At 53.7% G+C, this 25,101-nt stretch overlaps 1 protein-coding gene across 1 annotated transcript; it reads left to right on the top strand.

Moving 5' to 3' along the window:
- Positions 1-2,603: 2,603 nt before the first annotated feature.
- HDGFL2 (HDGF like 2) lies at positions 2,604-21,965 on the top strand. Its single transcript, XM_054013649.1, has 16 exons — positions 2,604-2,747; positions 5,160-5,236; positions 5,325-5,463; positions 8,634-8,831; positions 9,419-9,535; positions 10,597-10,668; positions 11,298-11,439; positions 11,696-11,771; positions 13,436-13,718; positions 15,346-15,443; positions 16,643-16,713; positions 17,169-17,239; positions 18,421-18,522; positions 18,631-18,844; positions 19,772-19,898; positions 20,734-21,965. The coding sequence occupies exons 1-16, from the start codon at positions 2,676-2,678 to the stop codon at positions 20,825-20,827; spliced, it is 1,953 nt and encodes a 650-aa protein (XP_053869624.1). The 5' UTR covers positions 2,604-2,675; the 3' UTR covers positions 20,828-21,965.
- Positions 21,966-25,101: the final 3,136 nt, after the last annotated feature.

Consider the following 25,101-nt stretch of genomic DNA (forward strand, 5'->3'; position numbering starts at 1 on the left):
AATACATTACTCTATTTCACTTTCTGGGTCTCACGTACTAGCCCAATGCTGTTGCATTTGGGCTGCAGACATTACAGAGGAATGTTCAAATCCAAACGGTTTTAACTGATTTTTTTTTAGCAGTGTGATTATATTTCTATAATTAAGTTTTGTAACTGCTTGTTGACAATGCTGTCACACTTGTAGAGCCTATGTTTTGTTTCTCCAGCTGTCTCTTTAAGTATTAACTATTGTTATTCGTATTACAGTATTTATTGAGCATTGTCAGTGTAATGAAGTGTGGCCAGATGCATACAGACACTACACTTGTCAAGAGGGGTCAACTCAGCACTTTCATCCTTCAGGCCCTGAAGAGATGCTTTCCTGAATCGGGGTCCGTGGGCTTAATCTTGCACCTATTGAAGTTGTCGGTGGGTTTCAATGGACTTCAGTGGGCGTAGCATAAGGGTCTGAACACACAAGCTGTTGCTGCCACTTTTTGCTAGTGCTCATTCAAGAATCCCACTAGCTTGAATGGGTATTGGAGTCAGACCTAACCTGTCTAGTTATCAGAAGCAGGCTCTTACGCTTGCTAGAGCCAGCCACTAGAGGGAGACACGACTACCTGCACTAAGCCAGTGTGTTACACTCAACACCATAACAAGACCAGGGAAGACACAGTCCTTGCTCCTAGTCTAGAGGCTTATCATTTAAACAGGACAAAGAAAACAATTCAGTTCCATAGCACCTCTGGTGACGGGAATCAGAAGGTCCTTTCTCCCACTGCTGCAGGTTTCTGGATATATATAGGGGTCTTTAATTATAAATTAATAATTTTCAGGCCAGAAGGGACCTCCTAATTATTATTGTGTTTAATTTTGAGGGTCTTTGTGCAATTAATGTCAAACGCTGTCAGCAAAGGTGAAGGATGCCATTTTAACTCTGCCCTATTGTCACCTGTACAACCCCCTTATCCTCTAAGAAGAGCTGGCAACCAGCCTGGGAAATGCCCCAGAATACAGTGATCTGTCTGTATGGGTTCTTACACCGTGCCCATCACAGTGCGGATCAGCCTCCCGACAGAATCAGTGCTTCAGAGCAGACCGGAAAGCCTGGGGAAGGTAATGCTCAGCTGAGCTGAAAACAAGACAAGGAAGTGGAGGGAATAAAATGGAGCAAAGCAGTAAGAAGGGGCTTTAAAAGGATACAACAATGACAAATACATATGGTGGGTCATCTCTCTTCTAATCTCTCTCATCTCCTGAGATAGTTCAGCCCCTTTCACACAGCAAGCCTCTGAGTGAGGCCCCCGCCCCTTATAAATTTAAAACACTTTTTTATATGTAACACTATTATAAATGCTGGCGGCAAAGCGGGGTTTGAGGTGGAGGCTGACAACTCGCAACCCCCCATGTAATAACCTCACAACCCTCTGAGGGGTCCCAACCCCCAATTTGAGAACCCCTGCTATAGCCCATCCCTCTATTCTATCCTCTCCCTCCTTCCCCAATACACCTATATACCACCCTCTTTATTCCTGTCAACCTATACCGCTTACCCCATCTATACCCCTCACCCCTCCATACCCTTTATCCCATCTATACCTCACCCCTCCATACCCCTTATCCCATCTATACCCCTCATGGCTCCATACCCCAACTATATCCCTTACCCGATCTAAACCCCTCATGCCTCCATACCCCATCTATACTCCTTACCCCATCTATACCCCTCGTGCCTCCATACCCCATCTATACCCCTTACCCCATCTATACCCCTCATGCCTTCATACCCCATCTATATCCCTTACCCAATCTATACCCCTCATGCCTTCATACCCCATCTATATCCCTTACCCAATCTATACCACTCATGCCTCCATACCCCTTACCTCATCTATACCCTGCCGCCTTAACCCCATCTATACCACTCATGCCTCCATACCCCTTACCCCATCTATACCCTGCCTCCATACCCCATCTATATCCCTTACCCCATCTATACCCCTCATGCCTCCATACTCCTTCACTTTATAGCCCCTGTAATCACCTCTTCCTCTCTAGTCAATACCCCATAGTCCCCTCTTCACCCCAGAATTCCCTTCTATAACCCATACCCTTTAGTCCACCCCCCCCCCCCCCGTTCTCTATTGCCCCATCACTCCTCTTAGATCCCTTCCAAGTCCACTCTACTCTCTATACTCCCCTCCCTGCCCCCATTCCCCCCCCGTGGCTCCTCTGCTCCTCCCCCCACCCCCCCACATTCCCCTCCCTCCCATCCCGCCTCGCTGCCGTACTCCCCCGCAGAGCCCCAGACCCCTCACCCCGCGCACCTCCACTCCCCTCAGCCCCTCCCCACACAGATCCCCGGGTCACACCCCTCCACTACCCCCCCCCCCCTCCGCCCCGCGTGCCCGGGCAGCGGCCCAATCCCGTTACTTCCCAGGCCCCACCCCGAGCCTCGATTGGAGGGGACCGTGAGTGGCAGGCCCGGGAGCCAGTGCACGGCGGGATTGCGGAGAGGAGGGGCGGGACATCCTGCGGGCCGCGGGCCAGTCTCCTGCCGCCCCCTCCCCACCCCCCGTTTCCCTGGCGGTGCCAGCGGCCTAGGCCTCTGCTGCGGCCTGTCGCCCCTCCCCCCCCCGCCCCCGGAGCCCCGGCCCGGCCCGGCCCGGCTCGGCTCGGCTCGGACCCGCCATGCCGCACAGCTTCAAGCCCGGAGACCTGGTCTTCGCCAAGATGAAGGGGTACCCGCACTGGCCGGCCCGGGTGAGACCCCCAGCCCCGGGGGGAGCCCCCCTAGCCCCAGCCCTGGGGGGGGGCTAACCCCTAGCCCCCAGGGGAACCCCCCAACCCCAGCCCCGGCGGGACCCCCTAGCCCCAGCCACGGGGGGAGCCCAAAGTGCCTCTCATGGGCCCCCCCCACCCCTAGGGGACCCCGTTCCCTTCCCTAAGGAAGACCTTTAGCTCTCTATGGGGAGATTCTTGGGGGGGGGGACCCCTAGTCCAGCCTGCATGGGGGAGTGGGGTGCAGGTGATGGAGTGCTGGGTGGGGATTGTGGGGAGCAGGGCACGCGGAGGTAGAGGTGATGGGGTCCAGGGGTAACGGGGCAATGTGTCTTGGGGTGCAGAGGAGGCGAGGCAGAGAGGCGATTAGGGTGCGGTCATTGAGATGGGGCGCCAGGATCAAGGTGATGGATTGTGGGGTGCAGGGGTGGGTACTGGGGAGATGGGGTGTAGGGGGTAATGGATCATGGGATGCAGAGGTGGGTGTTAAGGGGCGGTGGGGGTATAAGGAAAGATGCAGGGGTGGGTGTTGGGGAAGATGGTTGCAGAAGGGCAAGGTGATGGATTGTGGGGTGTAGGGGGTTGTGAAGAGGAAAGGGATATGGATTGGGGTAAGTGGGTATGGAGTTGGGATCAAGGATGACAGTCTCAGGGGTAGTCCGTTATTTTTTGTCAAGGTCCAAATTTCTTGGTCAAGGTCCAGACTCCAGAGAAAATAATAAAAAAACCCGCAACAATAATGATAAGAACATAAGAACGGCCGTACTGGGTCAGACCAAAGGTCCATCCAGCCCAGTAGCCGGTCTACTGACAGTGGCCAATGCCAGGTGCCCCAGAGGGAATGAACCCAGGCAATGATCAAGTGATCTCTCTCCTGCCATCCATGTCCACCCTCTGACAAACAGAGTCTAGGGACACCGTTCCTACCCATCCTGGCTAATAGCCATTAATGGACTTATGATGATAATAAGTAAATAAAAAGATTTCGGGGTCTGTTCAAAAGCATCTGGTGGTCTGGATTTGGCCTGCAGTCTGCCTATTGACTGCTCCTGGTCTGCAGCAGGAGAGGGGAGATTCTTAGAGACACGGGTTCCAGAGGGGGGTGCTGGATCACTGGAGGTGGGGGTGGTCATGGGCAGGTGGGAGTTACTGGTCTGTTCTTGAGTATCAGGTGATGGTATGTGGTGTGATGAGGTTGTAGGGTGACAGCATTGTGTGGAAACAATGCTAGGAAGTGGTATGGATGAGACACACCGGGTGATGGTATCTGGTGGAGATGGAGTCAAGTGGTGGTTCCTGGAGGGGATGGGGGTATTTTGGGTATTGATGATCAGGAAGAGTCCTTGTGTGTGGGGAACACCATGTGGATGAGAGTGCCTTGGGTAGTGGCCCTGAAAAGTAAAGATGATTGGAAGCTGAGGGCGGGGCAGGGTCACCACAGTGTGAGGGGGTGTAGTGGCAAGACGCAACAGGCTGCAAATGCATGGGATTGGGATGTGGTGGATGCCTGAGGAAGGTTGTGGATGTTGGAGCTGGGAAGACAATGCATGACCTACAGTGTACCACAGGATCTTCTAGTATATCTTTCCTAATTCGCGTGTGCACTGTGTGTACTTTGCTAGTGCTAGAATACGGGGCTCCAGTAGAACTTGGAAGATGCTCACATTGCTGGAGTCCCAGTCTGCTCTGATTTAGCTCTCTCCCTCCCCTGGGGGGCCCTGTCCTGTGAAGACTTCCCCAATGTGCGAGGTCACCCACTTGCATGTACGCTCCCACTTTTCTGTAATCACAGATCCAGCAACATTCCTGGGCTCCGGCCTAGGAGCTGGGCCCCTGGCTATGCCATGTGCAAGTGACTGACTGGAGCCAGTGGGACATGCGGGAAGACAGGGTTTCCTGTGCGTTAAGGGCGATCGCCTCAGGCCTGATTGCCTCCCAGCAGCCTGGGCTTTTCCTATAGCCTGTCTCCAGCCAGGAAGGACCGTTTGGGGGCCCTCTGCTGGAGCAATCTCCCTCCTTCTAAGTAGGGCTGGATGGGATTCTCTTGGGAGTCCTTCCATGTGCTCTTACTGGTAGCCCAAGCCAGGCACTTGTGTCCCCCCTCCACCTCTGTGTGCAGAGCCTGTAACCTGTGCAGTATTCCCAGCCCTAAAGAGATTGAACCAAGGCTTAGGATCGAGCTCTTGCAACACCGCAGCTGGAGTTGGTTCCCTGCTGTTACTTGCCAACAGCTCCTGCTTGGCCATAAAAACTACCTTAGAATTCAGTGTGCAGAAGGCTGCCTTCTTCCGTGTGTTATTGCAGTGCGTGTGTGAAACAGCCAACCTCGGCTTTGTATCAGCTGCACCCTAATCTGCCATCTCTGACCACCTCCTGCTTTGTGCTTCGTTTCAGATTGATGACATAGCAGACGGCGCCGTGAAACCCCCGCCGAACAAGTACCCCATCTTCTTCTTTGGGACGCACGAGACGTAAGCCCCACTGTCCACATGATTTCCTTGCCGTTGTCCACTTCCCGGCAGCTTGAGACTGACCTCTGCTTTGTTCCCTCCCCCCCAGAGCCTTCTTGGGACCTAAAGACCTGTTCCCTTACGACAAGTACAAGGACAAATACGGGAAGCCAAACAAGCGAAAAGGCTTCAATGAGGGATTGTGGGAAATCCAGAACAACCCCCATGCCAGTTACAGTGCCCCTCCGGTGAGTGTGAGAGCATAGCTTATGTGTGGTCAGCCGTGACTAGGGGCTCTGCGCACCTCTGTGCCTTCAAATAGCCTTTCCTCCTTTTCCTGCTGCCTGTCCCTGTGGCATGGGAAAGCTTCCATGTCAAAAATCTCCTTTCTAACCCTCCTCACACCTGCTTTACGGATGCCTAATCTGAGGCACAGCGTTGAAGTGACTTGTCCAAAGCCACAGAGGAAACCTGTGTCCGAGCAAGAATTAGAACTGCAGAGTTCCTGGCTCGCAGTCCTGTGCTGTCAGATGACGTCAGTCTCTTCATTGGCGTCAGAGCACCTGAACCAAAGGCCACTGAAGTCATTAGCATGGTTCCCATTGACTTCTATGAACTCTGGATCAGACTCAGAGAAAGCTGTTTACAGTCCAGTGTTTCAGTGTATGAGGGACACTATATATAATCATCATTGAATGATACAATTTATTACATAGGGATCTTCCTAAAGGTTTCCAGAGCTGCTTCATATATTCCTTGTCTGAAGATTCAAAGTAAGGCTTTAAGGTGAGATATAGAGGAGATGGGGTCGGCAACCTTTCCGAAGCGGTGTGCCGAGTCTTCGTTTATTCACTCTGATGTAAGGTTTCGCGTGCCAGTCATACATTTTAACATTTTTAGAAGGTCTCTGTCTATAAGTCTGTAATATAGAACTAAACTATTGTTTTTTGTAAAGTAAATAAGGTTTTTAAAATGTTTAAGAAGCTTCATTTAAAATTAAATTAAAATGCAGAGCCCCCCCCCGATCGGTAGCCAGGACCCAGGCAGTGCGAGTGCCACTGAAAATCAGGTCGCGTGCCGCCTTCGGCACACGTGCCATAGGTTGCCTACCCCTGGCTTAGAGGAAGACAGTTTCAGACCGAAATGAGCAACAACCCCCCCACCCAAATTTGTGGCAGAGTTCGAGAGAGAGGCCATAGATTGCAGTGAACAGGCACAAGAGATGGCTGGATACAAGAGCATAGATACAGAGTGAGATGATTCCGTGGAGAGTTTTGAGAGCAACTTAACATTGGCTACAGAGATGAGTGGGAAATCATTGAATGTAAGAGAAGCTGGGGTGACAAAGTCCTGGTGTCTGGAGCTAGAAGCTGTTCTGGACCTTCCTGAAGTTCCCAGAGCAGGGTTTTAAGAAGCCATTCAAGAGAAGCCTGCAGTAGTCAAGGCAGCAATTAATGAAGGCAAAGGTAAGGATTTCAGCAGAGATGGGCTTGAGGAAAAGATGAACTTCGGGATTGTAAAGGCGGAAAGAAAAATTTGGAGTCAAAAGTGACTTCAAGATTTTTGGTCTTGGGAGCAAAGTTAAGGAGAATGCCGGGAGCATCAAGGACGTAGGGCAAAGACGGCTTCTTACCCAGAGGGAAGAATTCCGGTAGTAGGAAACTGGAAGTGGCAGTCATGACAGAAATGGGAGATTGAGTCAAGGAAAACGGAGAGCTTGGTCATTATCGCCATAGATATGATGTGCACGCTTGAAGTGAGGCATGAGATCCCTAGGTGGGGCCTTTTGAGGTACACCTCTACCCCGATATAACCCTGTCCTTGGGAGTCAAAAAATCTTACCACCTTGTAGGTGAAACCGCGTTATATCGAACTTCCTGTGATCCGCTGGAGTGTGCAGCCCCGCCCCCCCCGAGCACTGCTTGACCACATTATATCCAAATTCATGTTATATCAGGTCGCGTTATATCGGAGTAGAGGTGTATAATAATGGGATGACAGGAAGTTGTGAAGTCTTCACTGCGGATGGTTAAAGGGGCAGGCAGGGAGGCGGGATTCAAACTAGGAGAGCAGAGGGCTGGTGAAATCCAACCCCTCATGGGAAACTTTCAAATGGGAAAGTATCTGCAGCCGCCCTGGGATAAAGTATCTTGGGAAGAAGGATCTGTGATCAAAGGTTCATCAGCCCCCCTAAGAGGAGTCACTCACTTATGAAGGGATCGAAAGTTAGAGTGGAACCGGTCGAGAATGTTACTTTCAGGGTGGTGAGAGCAGGTCGCCTTCTTCAGTACCCTGTGGAGAAAAGGAAAGCTGGAGTTTGGCTCACCAGTGAGGAGGAGTCAAGTAGGCTTGTCAGAGGGGCCATATGATAGCAATACCTTCAGCACAGCATGGTGAAGGTGAGATCATGAGGGCAGAGTGCAGCACTAGTTGACCCCAGAGATGGAAGGGGATGCAGCAGGGAGTTGTCTTTGTTCGTCAATGATCTAGATGGGGATGGCGTACAAAAGGGTTATGGAGGGGATTTTAGGGGGTTTGGCCAAGGGGAGCTTAGCGGGGCTGTAGAACAGTGGTTCTCAACCAGGGGGACGTGTACCATTAGGGGTACTCAGAAGTCTTCCAGGGGGTCCAACAACTCATCTAGAGACTTGCCTCATTTTACAACAGGCTACATAAAAAGCACTAGCGAAGTCCATACAAACTAAATTTTCATAGACGACGATTTGTTTATACACCTCTACCTCGATATAACACTGTCCTCGGGAGCCAAAAAATCTTACTGCGTTATAGGTGAAACCGCGTTATATCGAACTTGCTTTGATCTGCCGGAGTGCGCAGCACCCCCCTCACCCCCACCCCCCCGGAGCACTGCTTTACCGTGTTATATCTGAATTCGTGTTCTATTGGGTCGCATTATATCGAGGTAGAGGTGTATTTCTCTAGATACTACACACTGAAATGTAAGTACAATATTTGGATTCCAATTGCTTTCTTTTATAATTATACAGCAACAGTGGGAAAGTCAGCCATTGTTCAGTAATACTGGCAGTGCCGCTTGGGTATTTTTGGGTCTGATTTTGTCAGCAAGTCGTTTTGAAGTGAGGTGAAATTTGGGGGTCCGCAAGACAAATCAGACTCCTGAAAGGGGGACAGTACTCTGGAAAGGTTGAGAGCCACTGCTGTAGAAGGACCCTGTCCCTTATCACGGCTCTCCCCCCTAAGTGCGGGTTCTAGATTGCTGTCAGCAGGGGAGTTATGACAGCACTCTGAGGGCAGCTGTTCATCTGGCAATGTGAGGCTCAATCCTCTCCATCGTGCTTAGCTCTCTTACTCCCTGCTTCCTTGCTGTGCTGCCGTGTATTGCGAGACCTGCTATTGAGAAGTAACCCCCGACCTTTCCATTTCTTTGCCCCTTCAGCCAGCGAGCTCCTCAGACAGCGAGGTTCCCGAGAACGACCCGGTGGCAGGAAGTGATGGAGGAGAGGAGGAAGACGAATCGGCGGCTGTGGCAGTCGCTGCTGTTGCTGCAGCCGCCATGGAGAAGCTAGACAGCGACGAGGAGTCCGACAAGGGGAGTGACCACAGTGGGCTGAAACGAAAAGCGCTAGCTATGAAAGTAAGTTTGCCCCATTGCGATCGGGGATGGGGGAGGGGAAATCGCCTGGCTAGGAATAGGAGGACAATTACATTTATATAACGGGGTTTGCACATGACTCACGAAGCACTTTAGAAATTGTATATAGGGCAGTCACATCACCCACTACTTAGCTGCTGCGATCCACCCCAGAGGTAGCTGCATTTATCTTGGGGCAGCCGCACCGCACAGCAGGGTGTTTTGAGGAAGGCCGTGAAAACAAGTTCTCCTGTTGATACTCTAGAGGGAAATTAGAGAGAATCCCAAGTTCAGAGGTAGCCAAGACACGAGGTCTGACGTAACCAGCTCTGTTTACGCACACACGCACTGGTATCGATCAGAAGACTCTGTCACAGTGTGTAGACAGGGCGTGGGATCAGGCATGAGTTCTGTGTACCTGTAGGCTGCATGCTGGCTGTTGTTCTGAGTTTATTATAGAAAACAGTAAGGAGAGTGGTGGTTAAAGCCCTGCTCCATTAGGTTTTGTTTGATCTGGTGGGCAGAGAGGGCAGCAGTGAGGAATATACCAGCTTGTGGCAGCTGTTACGTTGATGTTTCTCTGATTTCAGATGCCAGTGGCTAAACGACCCCGGAAATCCTCCAGCGACCTCGACCAGGGCAGTGCGTCTCCCTCGGAAGAGGAGAACTCGGAAAGTTCTTCTGAGTCAGAGAAAAATAGTGACCAGGTGAGCAAGTGGTTTACAGGTTCCCCCGTGCTGCAGTGGTTTAGATGGGGTGGGCAGGTTCTGCTTAACTCACCGGATCCTGGCGAGAATATAGGACGAGGCGCACTCTGCTTATGCCCTGTCTCTTGCACCGTGCAGGACACAACTTGTCAACTAAATGGGCCACATGAAGCATGGGGGATAGAATTTGGAATAGTCTGCTACAGACATACACATACACTCTACCGCTTGTGCTCAAGCAGTGTCTCCATAAATGGTTAGTAGTAGTAGAGCGCATATGCTCTGTAGACCTTCAGTCCCTAGAGATGTAATCCCAGCCCTCCGAGCCTGTCTCATTGCTGCTCCGGAGGGGCAGTGGCACGCCACGTTACAGCACGCATACCATGTGCCTAGTGCCATTACATGCCTGGCTTCCCCTTTCACAGGGCGTTGACGAGAAGACACGCTCCTTTGCTCTGACAATAGCACCCAGTGCAGCGGCTCCTGCCTGGTGGCGCTGCCCCCCGATGTTTCTCTTTGCCTCCCCTGCTGGCTTAGTGCAGTCGCCAGTTCCTTCCATGAGCGCTGAGTCCAGCCCAGGGCTTGGGCATCTCTGGGTGGTGACAGCAGGCCTGCCTTCTTGCCACTTGGCGCTGACTGGCTGGGCAATCTGTGTGCCAGTCTTTCTCCCACTGTTTTCCAGCTTTGTGAAAAGTCATGTCTTTCTGGGTCTCTGCTCTTTCTAAGGTGCCCAACGCGTCTTTGCTGGGACATCCTTGTCCCAATTAAGACTGGACAGCTTGTTTGTTCTTGGGTTGACAAGCCCCTGTGCTTTGGGGCAGCACCTGTGGTCTGCAGAGATCAAAGTCAAGGGCTGTTGGATAATGAGGGGAAGGAGTTTGAGTTGGAAGGGCTGACCTGGGGCCATTCTTTACCCCCCTGATGCCACCCAAGGGTATATCCAGAAGGTGCCCTCACTTCTCACTGTCTGGGCATGGGGGTTACTGCTGAGAGTGGTGGGGTGATGCTCCCACAGCCAAAGTGAGGCCTTTCCTAATTCGAATATGTCCATCCCTTCCCAGGACTTTACTCCAGAGAAGAAGTCAGTGACCAGAGCTCCCAGGAGGGTGCCTGCAGGCGGAAGGAAGAAAAAGGTAAGGGGCTCTTGAAGCGAGCAGTCCTGCCCCATTGCTAGTCCATTCTCCCTGCGGGTTAGCCCCTTGGCTTTGCCAGTCGGCGTCCAGCACAGATTGTGGCTAGCCAGTCAGACAGACCCCTTCTACCTGAACGGAGGTGGGAAGGAATTCCAAACACACAGGGTAGCCGAGAGGAATGGAAGAGACTAAATTTCGGATTCCATGTTGCCCACAGGAATGAATGAAGAGGGGAAGGGAGGCAGGAGGATTAGGAGGGGTGAGCGGGAATAACAGGCTTCCTGCACGTGGATTTGATGAGTTGGGAGAGCAGCAAGAAGGGATAGTCATAGATTTTAGTGGGGTCTTCTGGCCTTGTGATCATCTAGTCTGACCTCTTGCATAACAAAGGCCTCGGTGACTAAACCGACCATTTCACTATGTGACGTGCGCTGATAACAGAACCGTGTGTGTGAGGATTTGCCAGGGCATCCCCCTAGCTTCCCTTAGACACTGATCCATTACCTAAGGGAGTTGGAGGTAGATTCCCCCTTTCGTCCCACTTATGGTTCCCATGGGAAGGCAGTTCAGCTCCCCTCCTCTCTGACCCGCGCACGGATCCCCCTCAACCTTCTCTCCTTTGCTCACAGAAGGTGGATTCGGGGTCCGACTCGGACTCCAAGGTGGATTCGGAGGAGGAAAACGAGACAGTGGACGTGACTAAGTCGGATTCTGACTCGGACTCCGACTCGGACGTGTCTGTGAAGAAGGTTCCGCGGGGCAGGAAGCCAGGTAGGGCTGAAGGGGAGCTATCCAGGCTTCTTCCAGCTCTTCCCAGGCAGTTCTGGAAGGGAGCTGGGCTGGGTGGGTTCTGCAACCCACCTTTGTGTGGGAGCCTTCGTTAATCCCTGCCCCAATAGATGGACTGAAACCCAGGCCCCCCTGGACTGGGTTACCCTTCCTTCACGCACGCTGCGTTTGGCTGTCGGAGGGGGTGGGAAGGAGACTGTCCTGCGGTGCTGAACGCCTGATCCCTTGTGTCTTGTAGCTGAGAAGCCGCCCCCAAAGCCTCGCGGCAGGAAACCAAAGCCTGAGAGAGCTCCGACTAGCTCCAGCAGCGACAGGTGAGAGCCGAGGCCCTGGCAAAGGGCACCAGGGACTGGCTGGGATGCCTGCTCTGGTATTCAGACGCTTTAAGCTCCTTTGGCCCAGAAGCAGAGGAGTGCGGCCCGGGGCTTGGGTCGCAGAGCCCAGGTTCTGTGTGGGATCGGCTTCTCCCAGGAGCTAGCCAGGGCATCTCACTGGTGTCCGGTCTCAGTTGTCGGCTGGGGTGGGGGATCTTTCGTGTTGGCGCAGGGGAGTCCTGACTCGATGAGCAGGGTTTGGCCAGTGAGTACGATTCTTGACTCTGCCACAGACGTCCCTAGTCGCCTGGTCTCTCTCTGGCTCAGTTTCCCCATCTGTGAAAACGGGGATAAAATTACAAACCTCGGTCCTGGGGGTGTTCCGAGGACAAGTGCCTGAATAAATGGGAGGTGCTGGGGCACCACGGAGAGGGAGAGCTCTCGCCTGGGCTCTTTAGTGCAGGGACTGTCAGGTACAAAACATTTGTCCAGCACCCTGCACGTCAGGGCCTCGAGGCGCTGCCACGGTATAAATGTTTAATAATAATGGGGCCCATGTCAGTGCCTAGATAGCTAACAAGGAGGGGCAGTAGCTTTGGTTGCCACCAGAGGGGATGCCTCATGTGAGTTGCGTGGCAATCGCTGCCAGACAGTCTCCGCTCTGTGCAGCGCTTCTGGCTATGGGCTAGAAAGAGTTTCCTGGGGTAACTCTAGGAGCATCGCTACACTGGCAAAGCTTCTTAGTGCAGACTCGGCGTATACCGCGACGGAGAGTTTTTGCTGATGTAGCTTGTACTGGTTCCCCAAGCAAAATAAGGTATCGTGGCCAAAGTCCAAGTGCAGCTACACCAGGACTTTAGGAAATCCCACACCTAACCGACATTGCAAACCAGCCAATGCTTCCAGTGTAGACCTGGCCTACCGGCGAGGGGGAAGTGAAGGGGCCGGAACTGACAAGACTCCAGACAGGCTTAGTTATCCAGAAGGACCCCGTGTGGAGCGTAGGGAGGAGAACGCAGGGTCCAGAGGGATTTGACCCATACATACCAATCACAGCCCAAACTGAGGCTGGAAGTGTGGATCTCGGCTGGCTCGCAATTCTGTGGGACAGGAATCCCACTCCTGCAGCTGGCGCTAATTGGGCTCCCACTGGCAACCTGGGCAGAGGGACCAGGGATTGCATAGGATTTGGAGACTGAACTAATGCAGAGATCTCTCCAGATTGGGGCTGAGGCACTGGCGGGGCGCTGAGCAGGAAGCAGGCACCGCTGGGGGGAACCAGAGGCCTTCAGTCTCCAGGGCTGTCAGGCTGGCCTCTCTTGCCGGCTCCCCTTTCGTTCAGAAAAGGGGCCCGTCCTGGGCGCAGGTGAGGGCAGTGAGTGATAGTAACTGGGCAGCTGCTTGGTGGCCTCAGACCTCTGCAGGGCAAGGGTATGTCCAGTGGCCCATGCCCCATGGTCTACTGAAAATCTGACGTTGCAAAAAGTTCATGTACCAGGGAGCAAGGCTGGTGCTTCTCCCCAGGGTACGGGAGGCACAGAGCTCCACGGCACCTACAGGACTCTGTGGAAGCAGGGCTCAGAGTAGGGATGAAGGGTGCACGGGCCCCGTCTCCACAGCGGGTTTCCTGTTCCCCGTGATCCATTTCCCTCTGTCCCCGACAGTGACAGCGACAGCGACGTGGATCGCATCAGCGAATGGAAGAGGCGTGACGAGGAGCGCCGCCGGGAGCTGGAGGAGAAGAGGAAGAGGGAGCAGGAGGAAGAGATCCGCAAGCTACGGGAGCAGGAGAAAGAGGAGAAGGAAAAGAAGAAGGAGAAGGCGGAGAAGGGGGAGGAGGCGCACTCAGACAGTGACAGCAGCATGGATGACGTGGCCAAGAAAGGCAAGAAGATCCGAGGCAAGGACCAGTTGTCATCGGACTCTGACTTGGAGCTGGAGAAAGAGGTGAGCACGTGGGACCGGGGGGATCCGGGCCTCCAGGCCGCCCATTCGCAGCCAGTGACTTCCTGTCCTAGCCTGTTGTGTAGCATTGCTGGAAGCTGCGTAACAGCTTTCACGTTCCACCCCAGAGCTGGCTGCATTTCGTTGGTTGAAGTGATGTCTGCGCATCAGTTTGTGGAGGGCTTCAGGAATTTGGGTTGGAAAACTCTCTGAATGTGATTCCTTTGCTGTACTTGGACCGGCCAGAGCAGTTCCTGAGTATAGCCAGCGCGGGGCCCAGGCATGGCAGGAACTGAAGCACGGCTTTGGAGCAGGAGTTACACTGGCACTCAGCTGGAATTTCTGCACGAATTCTGCCCGTTTGGCACGTGAGGGCAGGAGGGCTGCCCTGAGCTGCCAGTGGCTTTGTCATGGCATTTCATGCCTGCCTAGGGTGGATGCTCTTGCATCTATGACTTCAGTCAAAGCGCCAGGCAAGGTCCTGGAGAGAGGCCTCTCCCCTTAAGACAGCAGTGACCTCCTCTGGTACCAGCTTGATGGCCCTGGAGACTGAAGGTCCCTTGATGGCCCTGGAGACATGGTCCCTTGACCGTGGCCAGCAGTGCATATGTTGATGGCTTGATGGCCCTGGAGACACGGTCCCTTGACCGTGGCCAGCAGTGCATATGCTACACCTCCACCCCACCAGAGTGCCTCATCTCCAGCCTTGGGGTAAAAGGGGATCACAGTCTGCACAGCCCATTTGTCTCTGCGCTGAGACTAGTTAGTTGTGGGGGGGGGTGTGACATGGACCTTTGGTTGCTGGGAGGGGACAGAGACCTATCAAACTCATTTCACACAAGACAGCCACTGTATGGGTCACTAAACTTCGGGTCACTGCTGCCCCAGCCTAGATGTGAACTGCTGAGCTCGAGGTGGAAATCTCCATAACCCATCTGCCTAAGCCAGTTTTCTGAGCTCTCCAGGGGGGATAGGAGAGTCTGAAATGAGCAAATCTCCTTTCTCCTCTCCACTGCCAGAGAGAGAAGCTGTAAAATCATTGTTGTCTCATGGCTGGAGCTGGGAATTTTGTGGTTCCCCGCTCTGCCACTGACTCACTGAGTAGCCTTGGGGAAAGTCATATCACATATCCATGCCTCAGTTTCCCCAGCTGGAAAATGAGTATCTCTGGGGAGCTGTGATGTCTAATATCAGCAAAGAGCTGTGAGATCCTCTGGTAAAAGGCACTACAGTATGTGTGCGCAAAGGGCGGTGCTTGGATACCATGCCAATGGAGCCTGTATAAGTACTGTGATTGAAACCATACCTCTGGTTACCAGAGCAGCACGTGGCTGTATCCTTAGCAGGGAGACAGGGTTCCGATTGGTCAGAGCCCGGTTCTAGGTGGTGCTGCAGAAGGCCGGGCGACCCTAAGCCAATCTAATTACTTCATTTGTCAGCTCTTTGGGGCAGAAACTTTCATATAATTGTGCTAGGCGCTGCACACGCCAACGGGCACCAGCTCTTGGCATCCCCACAACACAGACCGCGTGCCGGAGGGGCTGGAATAGGACACCACCATCCTCTCCCCTCCTGCGGCGAGGAGGGGCCTGCCGCAGCTCCCAGCATCTGCATTGTTCTCTTGTTGAAGGTAAAGAAGCCGCTGAAGAAGCAGCAGCCCTCAGAGTTGTCAAGGAAACCGAATCTAAAGGAGAAGAGGGGCCGATCGGAGGAGAAACCTCGCAACAAGTCAGCATCTTTCTGCCGCTCTCTCGATTCCTCCTTGTGGTTGGCCCCTTCCCCCGGATGTGCAGTTGCTCTGGGGCTCGGTGTGGGGGGGAGAGTCTCTTCTTGTGCCTCCTGGCTGACCACTCCCCCTGGTGGGTGGGGGGAAGGTCCCCCTCCTGGAGCCCATGGCAGAGCTGCGCTAAGCATCTGTGATTCTGGGCACAAACAGCTTTCCAGGGAGGTGGCGAGGTTCTTCTCCCCTCCCGCGTTAAGAAGGGAAGGGAGGTGGTGCTGGCACCTCCGGATCTATCTCTAACGTCATGTGCCTTTAACCGAGTCCGCCTCGGCTGCATGGTCCAAGCAGCCTGCAGGGCCGGTACCATGTAGGGGAGTGACATGGTCACAGGCCTCTCTAAGCAAGGGAACATCTCCTGAGGCCTGCTGTCATTACTGGGACTGCCCCTTCTCCGCTCCCAGGGAGAGGGGGCTGCAAGGAGTCAAGAACTGCTGATAGAGCCTTTAGGAGCCTGTTCCCCGGGGGGGGGGCGTAATTTCTAGGCCTGAAACAGGAATGACTCAGGTCCAGCATATAAGGCATGGGAGTGGGAATCAAGACCCTGGGTTCTACCCCTGCCTCTGCCACTCACCTGCTGTGTGACTTGGGCAAATCGCTTTGGGACACATCAGAAGTGGCCTGTAAGCTTTCGATCCCTAGAGCCCATTCTCCAGAGGTTCGGAGTACCTCCAGCTCCCACTGACTTCCACAAGCTAAGGGCTCTCAGCCCCTCGGCAAATCAAGCGCAAGATGTCACCGGCTGGGCTTCAAACACTGGGCCATGTCTGAGAACGTGGGCTTTAGTCCCTCCTGTGCCTCAGGGTTCCTGTTTGTAAAACGAGGATAAAGCCTCTCGCCCGCCTTGGTGAAGTGCTTTGAGAGCCAAGGCTGAAAGTGCCCAGCAGCGTTATTTCTGCTCGGAGAGCTGGTGCCGCCTTTCCCCCTTATTTAATGCACCTGGAGTAAGCCAAGCCCTACAATAGGTGGTACCAGGGCCATGTGTGCTGCCATGTAAAACTCTGCCAGGAAGGCTGGGCGTCCCCCTGCCCTCCCCAGTGAGAAGTGCAAGCCAGGGCAGTGGGTGCAACTCCTAACCGGGATATTTCTAACTTTGCAGAGGTGCCAATGAACAGCTTCTTACTCTTGTTTCCTTAATCCGCTGCAGACCCTTAAGAGTGGAACGAGGCCGGAGAAAGTCTGACGCGATCCCAGAGAGGAGGATGGAGAAGAAGAAGGGTGAGAGCAGGTTACTTCTGGGGAGGGGGGAGGGACTCTCTTGCTCAGTTAGCCTGACCTGGGGCACGGGGTGCAGAGAGCGTCTCCCCAAAAAAGGTCCAGTGTGTTGCTCTGATTTGGCTCTTCAGTGCAGAGCTGCTGGGGGCCCTCCTGGCTGGCTGTAGGAGGCATCTCTGGAGTTCAAGCAACGTGCCCAGCTCAGGATAACCAAGCGACGATGACTCTGATGTTAGCCCATTCCCAACCCTTCCTGCTTCTGGGGAGACTCTACATACTGCCTATTCCCAGGAGGCCAGGGGTCGTATCGAATCAGAGCTGAAGGCCCCGGATGCCCAGTGCACATCCTCTGTGCTTTCAAACGCTCAGTGTCCTGCTGGTGTCCAGCAGTGTAGAGACGAGTTAAAACCAACCAAGAGGGGCTAATGCCTTGGCCTCTTTATTTTACATGATCTTAGAGCCCACAATTGAAGAGAAGCTTCAGAAACTTCACAGCGAGATCAAGTTTGCCCTGAAAGTTGATAATCCGGTGAGTACCAGCCGGTGGCAGGGGGCTGGGGAGGGGATTAAAGTCTAGTCCTTCATCCAGAGTGGTCCCTCCTGCTTGGGTGTCCCCGGACTATCAGCGACTGGGGTCTGTTCCTCCCGGCTCTTTGTGTCATTGACGCCTGTGCAAAGTGAGTGTCAAACTTTCCTTGATTAGAACCCTCCGCCCCTGGTGGAGCACTGTAGGTCCACTCCACAGGCATCTGTGACCACACAGGATGCGAGGCCGAGCGGGACCAGACCCTGTTGTCTTCGGGCATCTGTCAGCTTTTAATAGTCAGTGGATTGCTGAATGATCTTGTAGGCTTGAGGCCCTCAGAATCTGCCTCCACTCTTAGCTTTGTGGAGTACTCTCTGGCTTTCATGCTCTTCGGGGGTGCCCAGCCTTAAATGTTGACACCTGTGGGGGGTTCCCTGGTCCTCCTCTTCCTCCTAATAACCTCCGTCTGAGCCAGCTCCAAGATCTGTTAGCACGTTCTTCATGCTGCCTATTAACCGTAGTGTCCTTATTGTCTGAGATATCTGCTGCCTGGGGATGGACTCACTGATCAGATTGGTCTCTTCCATGTCGAACTCCTACAGTCCTATGTGATACATTTGATTCCGCACTGTTTTAAAGGAGCAATACTCAGCTTTGCCACTAGATGGTGCCAAAGGTGATTTTTATTTCTCCCTGGGCTCTCCTTACCTATCTCTGAGAATTCCCCCACTTAGCTCCCAGCTGCTGCACATCTGTGCTCTCTGCTGATAGGCAGCTTCGCTACAGTGCCTACCTGATGTGGATCAATGCCGGATTTTGGCGGGGGAGGCAGTAGCGGCACAGCTGAAGGTGGGGATGGGTTGCCTAGTGGGTGTCAGCTCCTGGTGAGGCTCGGTGGCCTCGTTTAGGAGAAAGTTCAGGGTCTCGGGAGAGGGACAAAGATGAGTCTGTGTGGCAAGTGCCATAGACTTTGGATCTAAGTCTAAGAGGTTCTTCAGCCTCTTTATCGGTGTCTCTGCTCCCCAGCCTCTCCCAGGAGAGGGAGAGATCCTGGGGTTGCCCTGCTGCATGAAGCCTGAGAGGGGATGGAATAATCCACTAAGTAACTTCACTGAGCGCTCCTTGAGTCCCTGCCACCTCCTCTGCCGGCTGGAGATAAATCTCTGATCTCTCTCTACCTGCAGGATATCAAGAGGTGCCTGAATGCGCTGGAAGAGCTGGGAACCCTGCAGGTCACCTCTCACATCCTCCAGAAACACACTGATGTGGTGGCTACACTGAAAAAGGTACGATGGAGGTGGGATAAGGGAGGCGTGTGTGGGGATGAGAGCGCCTTTCTCTGGGACGGGGGGCCAGTCTGTGGCCAGCCCCACCTCACTGGGTGTATGTGACAGATCCGTCGCTACAAAGCTAACAAGGACGTGATGGAGAAGGCTGCCGAGGTTTACACCCGCCTGAAGTCGCGTGTCCTGGGGCCGAAGATCGAGGTGAACCAGAAAGCCAACAAAACTGGGATGGAGAAAGACAAGGGGGACATGGAGAAGGGCCAAGAGAAGCTGTCGGGAGGGGAGGCCCCGAACGAGAAAGAGGAGGAGGAGACGAATGCCGGTAACTATAATTCGCGCTGCTGGGAGGGTCCCAACCTGCCTGGGCACACAGCAAACCCGGGGTGAGGGCTCTTCTTTTGGGATGACTGCTCTGAGTCAAACACAGACTGAAAGCAAAAGATGGTCCAGTGACTCAGCCCGCCTGCCCCGGGAGAGACTGGACCCTGGGTTTATCACTTGTGAAGCAGGGTCACTGTCTACCCAGGGGATTTCCTACTGCAGCGGTTCTCCTTGGAGGGCACAAAGGGCGTCAGGGCTGTAGAGCTGCCATCTTGGTTAGATCCCGAGAGAGAGAGAGACTGAGGAGGCAGGATAGCCTAATGCAGAGGTAGGCACCCTATGGCACAGGTGCCGAAGGCGGCACGCGAGCTGATTTTCAGTGGCACTCACACTGCCCGGGTCCTGGCCAACGGTCCAGGGGCTCTGCATTTTAATTTAATTTTAAATGAAGCTTCTTAAACATTTTTAAAACCTTATTTATTTTACATACAACAATAGTTTAGTTATAGACTTATAGAAAGATACTTTCTAAAAACATTAAAATGTATGACTGGCACGCGAAACCTTAAATTAGAGCGAATAAATGAAGACTTGGCACACCACTTCTGAAAGGTTGCCGACCCCTGGCCTAATGATTAGATTAGCAGCCTGCGATTCAATTCCTTGCTCTGCCTCAGACTTTCCCCGTGACCTTGGGCAAGTCATTTAGCCCCTTCTCCCTCCGTACAATGGGATAATAGTTCATCCCTGCCTCACAGCTCCCTAAATACATAAAAGACTGCAAGGCGCTCAGATCCTCCCACGACAGGGGCCAGGTAAGTACCAAAGAGAGCAGGAAAGAGAAAGCAACAGCTGCCATTGCTTCCAACAGGGAGCCAAGCATGCGAACGTGTGCGCCCATCTCCTCCTGTCCTCTCCCCCACTGTAGATCTGTCAGCCCCCGTAAACGGCGAATCCATGTCCCAGAAAGGGGAGAGCGTGGAGGAGAAGGAGCGAGACCAAGCCCAGGGATCTGGCGACGGAGAACGAGAGGCGTCCCCGGAAGACACACACGAGTGAGCACCCGCTTCTGGCTTGGGGAGACTCGGTGGTAGGGGACCAGGGTCCTTCCTGGTTCATCTTCTACCTGCTGAGGGGTGGGAGGCCGCAGATCCGGGGAGCCAAGGAGGCTGCGGGACACGGTGATGCGTTGCTGCCACTGTGTACCGAGCTCCTCTAGAGCAGAAGCCTTTTACAAAGAGCGTCAAGGCCAAAGTCTCTGGGTTTTCTAGCACCAAAGGAGTCAGACGAGGAATCCGTTAGGCCAGCAAGTCTATTTCTAGGCTTCTGCAGGGTTGTTCCCCTCCCGTATGTGATCAGGTGTTTCTGCAGCCCCACAGCTCCAAGCAGTGGGGCTTCCCCCAGCAACTGAGTATAAACCCTGCCAACCCGCGTGGCATGACTTCCTCCAGCCATCCTTGTGGGCAAGTGCACGTTAGCAGAGAGGCACCTGCCTGGGGGAGATTGCTCTCTTCTGGGGTCTGTGGGCTTGGGGGCACCATGCCTGGGGCTAGGAAAGTTAGTGTGACGGGGAGGAGGGGCAGTGTACTCGTTGGAGTGTCCTATAACTGTCCAGTTGGGAGGGGGGTGTTGCCCGGATACCATGGGGAGGGGTGTGGATGGGTGGGAAGGGAGGCATGGATAGATGGGTGTGTAATGGGGAGCAGGGAGAGTGGATGGCTAGAGGCACGTGGCTGGGCAGGGAAGGGGATACATAGAGGGGTATGAATGAGGAGGGAACCCCAAGTAACCCCAAGCATCTGCCTCCCTGCTTCGCTCCCTGTGAGTGACAGTCGCTTCCTAGCTTGGAACTGAGGCGACTCGGTGACTTTCCTCTGCTCTCCCTGGCAGTGCGCAAGACTATCCCGAGATCAAAAGGCCCAGTACGGACAGGGAGCGGGTCCGCCTGGAGTCGGACTCCGTGGACGAGGAGGAGGACAGCTAAGGCCGTGGATCTCGCCCGGAGGAGAAACACTCGCAGGGTCTCTGCACTGAAGGCAGTGAAGGAGACTGGCTCTGCCTTGCCCCCATGTTTCAGAGTTACTTCACTAAGTCGCACTGTAGATGATGCCTAGGTCTTGTTCCCCTGCCCCTCCTGCTCCTGGGAAAGGAAAGAACTTCTGGGGAGGCTGTGCCGTATGTTTGTATTCGTCTCCTTGTTTTTTTGTTTTCCCCCCCCACCTAAATTCTTGTGATTTAAACCAACATGAACTGAATATAAAGGGTTTTTTAATGAAAAAATATCATTTATTCGTCTATTTTCTTGAGCCCCTGATGATGGCTGTAACTCTAGGGTGAGAAGGGACGTCCTTTGTGTTTCCTTTTTGAAGTGCGGTTAGACTCGGGAATGTGACTGTAAAAATAACACCCAAGGGCTCCCACGGTTCGTCGCCCTGCAGCACCAGCTCCAGCCTGGCCCGTTTTACAAGCCAGAGACGATGGGGTGGTACGGCCCGCTCCAGCGGGGATATGACAATCCCCTGGATTCTTTCTGGCCTCCCCAGACCTGGAGATTCTGCCGTTGGAGTGCAGCTATTCTGCATGACCCAGTTGACTCCAGCGCATGGTCCCAAAGCTGTGCTGGTTCTTCAGGGCCAAAACTTGGTGTGGGTGAAAAGCCAGCAGCGCTCCGGCTTGGAAACGTGGTATGCCAGCACTGATACAGATCCTGCTTTATTTCCAGTGACTACCGTGGTGTAACCGCACTTTGCAGGGTCTCCAGCCCATTAGCCCTCCCAGTTCCCTACTGCTCTGAAGCCCCAGAATCATGTGGGGACGTCCTCTCCTGTAGCACCCAGAACACTTAAAGCCAGAGGCTGTATCATTCCACCAGCGAACTGAAGTCTGAGAATGGAGCATTGCGTTGTCATGCTTCTTTGAGGGATGCCCGTAGTATGGGGGGCTGCCACTGGCTGCTTTTATTTAAAATCCACTTGAAAAAGCCCTTTGCTTATAAATAACGACAGCCTGAGGGCTTCATCTCAGTCAGCAGGAGTAGGAAAAATCTTTAGGTTTTGATGTGTTTCGGAAAGATCTTAAGCTTTTGTATATGTAAAATAAAGACTTGTCCATCTGAAAAGGAAGATGAGTGTTCTGACTGTGTCTCCTTTGCACTGCAGGCAGATGAATTGCAGAACAAGGCGGCACTTAACAGGCCACTAGGGTAGCTTGTTCCAAATCACACCCCCCCCAACCTCCGGTTTTATATTCCTCGCTGGTGCGCTGCGCTGTAAACGTTTAGAAACAGAATCGAAATAAACCAACGTGACTCTTTTAACCCACTACATTTAAACGCTGCCTGCAGCCAGCGTCGGGGCGTTCTTTACGGGCCACGGTTTGCAGAGGGCGTTCTTCTCAAACCCAGTATGTAGGGAGCACGGCTTGAGGGTTTGTATTCTGGGTGTCCTACAGGCTCCACCAAAGAGCCAGGCCCTATCATGCTGGGTGCTGCACAGACAAAGGCTTTGTCTACACTGGCACTTTGTCGGCAAAACTTTGGTTGTTCCGGGGTGTTTTAAAAAAAAACCCACACCCATCCCTCCAAACGACAAAAGTTTGACCAATTAAAAGCGCCGGTGTGAACAGTACTTTGTCGGCAGGAGCGCTCTGCTGCCGATAAAACCGCTGCTGCTCGGGGGGGGGTGTGAACGTTTTTTGTCGGCAGGAGAGCTCTCTTCTACTGACAAACAGCAGCTACGCTGCGTGGCTTTTCGCCTCGTAGTGTAGCCATAGCCTTAGAGACAGTGCTGTCTGCTCTGAAGAGCTTAGTCTAGAAACAGACAAGACGAAGGGCAGAAAAGCATCATCTCCCCTTTACAAGGGGGAGAGGCCCAGAGAAGTTAAGTGATGTGGCCAAGGGCACAGTAAATCTGTGGTCAAGCCAGGGATTGAACCCAGCCCTCCTGAGTCTCAGGCTGGTCCCTCGCCCACACCACCACTTTGTCTTGCAAGGCTTGAGATTGTTAATCAGAGGGATGCCTAGTTCCAAGACTTACTGCCCTCGTCTTTCCTCAGGGCCCATTGCAACCAGGTAATGTCAGTGCGGAGCAGGGCTAAAGGATGTACTGGCCTGACGCACGTGACGTCGGTGTGATGCCGCTGCAGTTAGTGTATCGCTTGTGAATGTGCTAACCTGGCCCCCTGTGTCAGCGCTGCACATACTCACCTGGAGCGTGTCCGTGCACTGGGCGGTGTACCATGGCTGGAGACCTGCTTTGCCAATTCTCTCCCCTTTGGCTTTATAGGTGGGGGAGCCAACGAGTTACTGGGTAAGGGTTGGGGGCATTTGGCAGAGCACTAGACCTCAGCAATTGTGTTTTGCAAAGAATGGCCCAAATTCACTGGGGAGCTACATGGGGGTGAGTTTCACCACTAGGGCCTGTTTCGTAGTTACTCAGCTCCTATGCTCGGGGTGGGGGTTAAAGGTGATATCAGCCATCTTTGTATACCCTGTATTCTAGGAGCTAGAAGGGGCCTGCCCGAGCCTGCTGTAGTTAGAGCAGCCCTCAGGCCTAGTGATCACCTTAGTGATCCTCCACTACATTTCCTGGGGCTGGTGAGACTCCATTGATCCACACCGCGTCGCTCCCTCGGCCTTCCCCTCCCTACAAACAGCTGCAAAGGCGTCCCCCCCCCTACCATGTCTAGGGAGGAAGGCTGGCCCAGTGGTTAGAGTGCCAGCCTCAGTCCTGAGAGACCAGGGGTCCGAGTCCCTGATCTGCCCCAGGCTCCTGCTGAGACCGGCTTAGTCTCTCGCCGCTCCGGTTCCCCATCTCCACCGTGGGGGTAACAGCACTGTCCTGCCCGATGGGTTTTGGGGGGGGGGAGTGTGAGGCGCTCAGTTACTTTGGTGATGGGGGGCTATGTGCTAGGGACAGCGTGGGGTGTGAGGGAGGTGGGGGATGTGTCCGAAAGGCTGTGATGGGGGGAGCGGGGTGTAAGATGAAGGGCATCTGTTGGAGGTGGGTAGCCGAAATGAAATTGGCTGGGGGCTGGGAACTCAGTTGGAATGGGGGGGGAAGGAGAAATGTCACCATCTCTCCTGATTAGGATGACTAGATGTCCTGATTTTATAGGGACAGTCTCGATATTTGGGGTTTTGTCTTATATCAGTGCCTATTACTCCCCACCCCCGTCCCGATTTTTCACACTTGCTGTCTGGTCACCCTACTCCTGATGTCTGGGTGGCTTTTAAAGGGTTCTCCTTGGTTTCGGCCTCCTGCTGAAATTTTGCCCTTAGCCAAAATGGCCGCCATCGCCCCTTCATGTCAATAGCTCTGAAGCCAGCACGACAGCTTCTATAGCCCCTTAACCTTGGTAGGCAGAAGTGAGGCTGGCCTCCGGTAACAGTGGCTACCGTCTTCCCGTAGTGTCAACAGGGGGGAAGTCAGTCAGGGGGGGAAGTCAGTCAGGCCGCCCTCAGGCAAGATGGCGCCTTCAGTGCGTTGGGAGGCTCTGGCAGAGGAAAGGTGGATGCAGAGACTGGCCCTGCGGGTAGCAGGGAGGCCGCGGGTGTGGAGCTAGGCAGGAAACAGCAATTAGAGGAAATTGGGGGCACGAAGCAGACTAAGAGGGTGTGGGGGAGGGAATATGAGGGATAATAGACAGAGCAAAGGGGGAGGGACTTTGGGCAGGAGACTGTGGTGGGCACGGGGAAAATGAGAGGGGGGCTGCTGCCTGCCCTGTCTAGCTGGTTGGGGAAGCATCCCGGCCCCAAGGAGACAGGTGAGGAGAATCCGAGACCCCTCGTTTTTGTGTGTGTATTTCAGGGTGATTAGGCTGTCCGAGCTTTGGTCCATCCTTAGCCTGATGAATCTCCTTGACGTTGTGGGAAATCAACCACCCGCTGGCTGAGCTCAGAGCTAGGAGGGAATGTGAATGGGCCCCCTCCCCTGGACACCCCTGGGCTGGAGGAAGCGCGGCTGCTGCTAATTCAGTGGGTGACGCTCTTCTCATGACCGTGTCAATGCCCCAGGTTGACGTCAAAATGTACGTAGGTGGGGCTGTCTTTTACCGAGGACATTGTCGCTCTGAGAGCTCATGGCCCCCGGACACAGAGAAAAGAGGTGGTTAATCTTGCTGTCCTGGCCAAATTCCAGAACTGTCTAAAAATAAATGCTCTCCGTGATCTTGCTTAGTTATGGTATTCGTCACTTCCTGTCCCAAACCAGTGGTGGGGAGTTCCTGGGTTCCAGGCCAGCGGTGGCTGAGATCGCAGCA

The sequence above is a fragment of the Malaclemys terrapin genome, chromosome 24 (assembly GCF_027887155.1).
Source record: "Malaclemys terrapin pileata isolate rMalTer1 chromosome 24, rMalTer1.hap1, whole genome shotgun sequence".
Taxonomy (NCBI): domain Eukaryota; kingdom Metazoa; phylum Chordata; order Testudines; family Emydidae; genus Malaclemys; species Malaclemys terrapin.

Excerpts from the sequence above, each read along its gene's own strand:
- HDGFL2 (XM_054013649.1), top strand. The coding sequence starts at position 2,676 with ATGCCGCACAGCTTCAAGCCCGGAGACCTGGTCTTCGCCAAGATGAAG. Across the intron at positions 10,669-11,297 it reads CAGGCGGAAGGAAGAAAAAG|AAGGTGGATTCGGGGTCCGA; the intron begins GTAAGGGGCTCT and ends CTTTGCTCACAG. Across the intron at positions 18,523-18,630 it reads TGGTGGCTACACTGAAAAAG|ATCCGTCGCTACAAAGCTAA; the intron begins GTACGATGGAGG and ends TGTATGTGACAG.